This window comes from Malania oleifera, chromosome 2 (genome assembly GCF_029873635.1).
Source record: "Malania oleifera isolate guangnan ecotype guangnan chromosome 2, ASM2987363v1, whole genome shotgun sequence".
Lineage (NCBI taxonomy): Eukaryota > Viridiplantae > Streptophyta > Magnoliopsida > Santalales > Ximeniaceae > Malania > Malania oleifera.
Genome location: NC_080418.1, coordinates 68,752,409 through 68,755,784, shown reverse-complemented (window position 1 = coordinate 68,755,784; position 3,376 = coordinate 68,752,409). Strand labels below are relative to the sequence as shown.

Sequence of the window (3,376 nt, the reverse complement as noted above, 5' to 3'; positions counted from 1 at the left end):
TTTGGAGAATCAAACGTAAGCTAATTAAATAGGAATTTTATTCTTTTTACTCTGAAAAACAAAAAAAAAAAAATTAACATAGGAAAAAAAATGAATAATTGGAATCAATTTCATCTTTCATGTGCATTCGATTATTCCAAGGCATATGTTGCCCTATCCGTGGACAGAATATATATGCATGTAGCAAAAGGGTTAAACAACTTCACTCAATTGTTCTTTTCTTCATCTCGTTCCAGCTAAAATAATGAGGCGTCATTGTCTGCCATGTGGACGACAGGTGGACCGATGCGTGGCGGCCCGTTCTCTCTCCTAGGAGGCTAGGCCTCCTTCTGGCTTATAAAGCTTCTCCCGAGTTGCACTCGGATTGGGCACGTGAGTTCGACACTCAATACAACAGTTTACTAGAGTCCATGGCAGGGGCTAGAGCACCGGTGAGATTGCCGGTGGCTTGCCGGAATTTCGATGAGGTTGTCAAATGTTCCGATGAGCCACTTACAAATGAGGAGGGAATGGTTTTCGGGTTTTTCGGGGAGGACGAAGAGCCGTCGGGAAGTTCATGCAGTTCTGGTGATCGCTTCGACCCCGGCAACTCCCGTGAGGAGGGAGATTCTGATCAGAACCCTTGTAAGGAAAATAAGGCTTTCTGGGAAGCACAAGGGGAGCTTCTGCAGGTAGGTTGCAATAGCATTTAATATTACTAATTAATTATATATATATAATGTGAGGTATGCGACTTTGGTATGCAGGGTGTTTATCCTACGTATATTAATTGGGATGACCGAAAGTTGTATGGTAAGTGTTTACGATTAAATTAGTCGCTTTTTTTTTTTTTTCTGCAGGCAACCTTATCGCGGGCAAGTTCTTTTGAGTCGAGAGTTAGACATGCCACAAAAGAGGCTTTGAGGGAATCGGAGCTGGTGGGCAGACGTTGTGTGTGTCGGCGGTCGGTGGCCGGTGGCTGCCGGAATTGCTTGCAAGAAGAAATTGCCGATCGCCTCAGCCGTGCCGGTTTCAACTGCACCATTTGCAAGTCCAAATGGAAGAGCTCACCACATATTCCTTCAGGTGCACATTAATGGGCAGTTTTACTTAAATTAACAACCCATCATGCAGGATTTAAAATAGTAAAATACATAAATCCTGTTTTGAAGTCTATTTATTATAGAGTACTGTGAGTCCCATCAATTACACAAAACTAGAATGCAGGTTGGTGGGTCTCACTTGTTATAAAATGCAAAGGCAGCTGGATAAGAAGTGTGTATATGTCCCCTAGATAGCTAGAGAATTTATTGATTATTAGATTTTAAAATTTTCCTATAGAAAATTTGAGGTTGGAACTTAAAAAGGATAGAAGAAAGAAATATGAGACGGTTGAGATATAGGAAGCTGGTTGTTCTGCGTAGAGCTTAATTTTCATGTTAAGATTTTAGCACTTAACATACAAAAAGATTAATTTGACAAAAGTGGTCTCACAAATATAATATGCCCCAATTTCCTGTAATTATGTGGTAAATATTGAATTAATTATGCAAAATGCTAATTTTATGAGAAGATTATAATTAATTTAGACCTTCTAACCTCACATGTTACATTTTAGTGAATATTATATCCTTAAATTTTGAGTGATTTGAAAAAATGCATGTTTGAGTTAGACTAATATATTAATTAAAAATCACTCAAAATTCAATAAATATAAACTTTAGACATTTGATAAATTATTAACTTACATGAACTAACCATGTTATGTTTTTGGCAATCAATGATTGAAAATTTTAAATTTTGAACGTTTAAAATTAGAAGTGATTAAATTGTCTTAACTGAGAAATTGTTAGGTATTTCGATTGAATGCGGTGTATACACCCTATCGACCTAATAATTTCTAATCATAACTTAATATAAGCCGAAAAAAATTTTCTCACACCACCCAATGTGCAGCAGAGTTGGAACCTCAGGCCCACATGGTTTGTAAAATATTACGCTTAACCGATGTCTCCTGTTCTCTACAGGGGAGCACACTTTTATGGAAGTGATGGGAGCTAATTCAAGCTTGAAAAGGGGGGAGGTGAGAGTGGTCATAGAACTGAATTTTCGAGCTGAGTTTGAGATGGCGAGAGCTAGCGAAGGTTACAACCGACTAATCAGTCGGCTACCAAAGGTGTTCGTCGGAAAAGCAGAGAGGCTACGAGCTCTGATCAAGATTCTGTGCTCGGCAGCGAAGAGGTGCATGAAGGAGAAGAAGATGCACATGGGTCCTTGGAGAAAGCACAAGTACATGCAAGCCAAGTGGCTTGGCACGTCTGAGCAAGCAACAGCGACACCGCCGCCGCTGGCGGCCGGAGCTTCTGACCGGCCGAGAAAGCCCAAAGCCTCCGTGCTAACTTTTGATTTGAGGGAGAACTTGGCCGCCGGCGTCCACTGTACCCCGGTTGAAGTCGTGTGATGAAGAAGCGATTAGTACTCTACTTTTTGCAAGTCTAGTAAATTTACTTAAGTTATTTTATCATCGGAACAAGGAAAATGTTTTTTGTCTGATCGTAGCAGCTCTCGATGGTGATGAAATCGATCTTTTGATAGCATGCAAGCTTTCTTGATGATTGAAAAAAGGAACTCACAATTACTGGTGTAGGAGACTGCGCTCCCGCTTAATGTGCTGTCAATCAGCAGTATGATTTGTACAATGTTTTGCAAAAGTATATAATTGAAAAATAAAAGAACATTTTGGAGGTTTTCAGTAATTTTATTTTATGGGAGAAGGATTAGGTGGAATCCAAAAGATAATTAATAGTCTTTCCAGAATGTGTATTTGAATTTACAAAGTTTGTATTTAATTTTAAGAAAGTGAAGTTGAAAATGCATCAAATAGACTGTGCATTTCAAAGTTGTAAATATGCAAAATTATCTCTTTATCCTAAATTACACAAAATATCAATGCCAAACATGTGTGCATATATTATTTAAATTAAGTATTAATTGTATCATATGTGCATTTTTGCAGGGGATCAATATTGACAATGTGTGCTGGGATTGGCCGTAAAGATACGTGGTGGGGTCTTTACTAATCTCGATCTTGGGATAGTTTTGGCTTGGTAGGCTCGAGTTAGGGTTTGCTAAGTGGGTTCTTATCCCTCAACCTTTTCTTAAGTTGTTTAAGCATCTTCATATTAATAGTGGCATGTGTTTTCCTTTCTTTCTTCTTATTCGAACCATCTTTCTTTTTATTAATTGATATGCGACGTGTCAATCTATTATTGGAAGATGACACCTAACAGTATTTTGTCTCCCCTCTATAAATACCCCCTGATTACTCTTCACGAGGGGACCTTTTTTTGGACTTTAGAGATTGGTTCCAAGTCTCTCTCTCTCTCTCTCTCTCTCT

General features: G+C 38.7%; 1 protein-coding gene across 1 annotated transcript; it reads left to right on the top strand.

Annotated features, from left to right (window-relative positions):
- Positions 1-372: 372 nt before the first annotated feature.
- On the top strand, positions 373-2,728 carry LOC131149061 (uncharacterized). The gene is made up of 3 exons (XM_058099128.1): positions 373-671; positions 840-1,065; positions 2,007-2,728. The coding sequence occupies exons 1-3, from the start codon at positions 411-413 to the stop codon at positions 2,438-2,440; spliced, it is 921 nt and encodes a 306-aa protein (XP_057955111.1). The 5' UTR covers positions 373-410; the 3' UTR covers positions 2,441-2,728.
- The last annotated feature ends 648 nt before the right edge of the window (positions 2,729-3,376 follow it).

What these genes read in the sequence shown, in the direction of transcription:
- LOC131149061 (XM_058099128.1), top strand. Translation starts at nt 411, where the DNA reads ATGGCAGGGGCTAGAGCACCGGTGAGATTGCCGGTGGCTTGCCGGAAT. An exon ending in CACAAGGGGAGCTTCTGCAG is followed by an intron (nt 672 to 839) that starts GTAGGTTGCAAT and finishes TTTTTTCTGCAG; the next exon opens with GCAACCTTATCGCGGGCAAG. An exon ending in CTCACCACATATTCCTTCAG is followed by an intron (nt 1,066 to 2,006) that starts GTGCACATTAAT and finishes TGTTCTCTACAG; the next exon opens with GGGAGCACACTTTTATGGAA.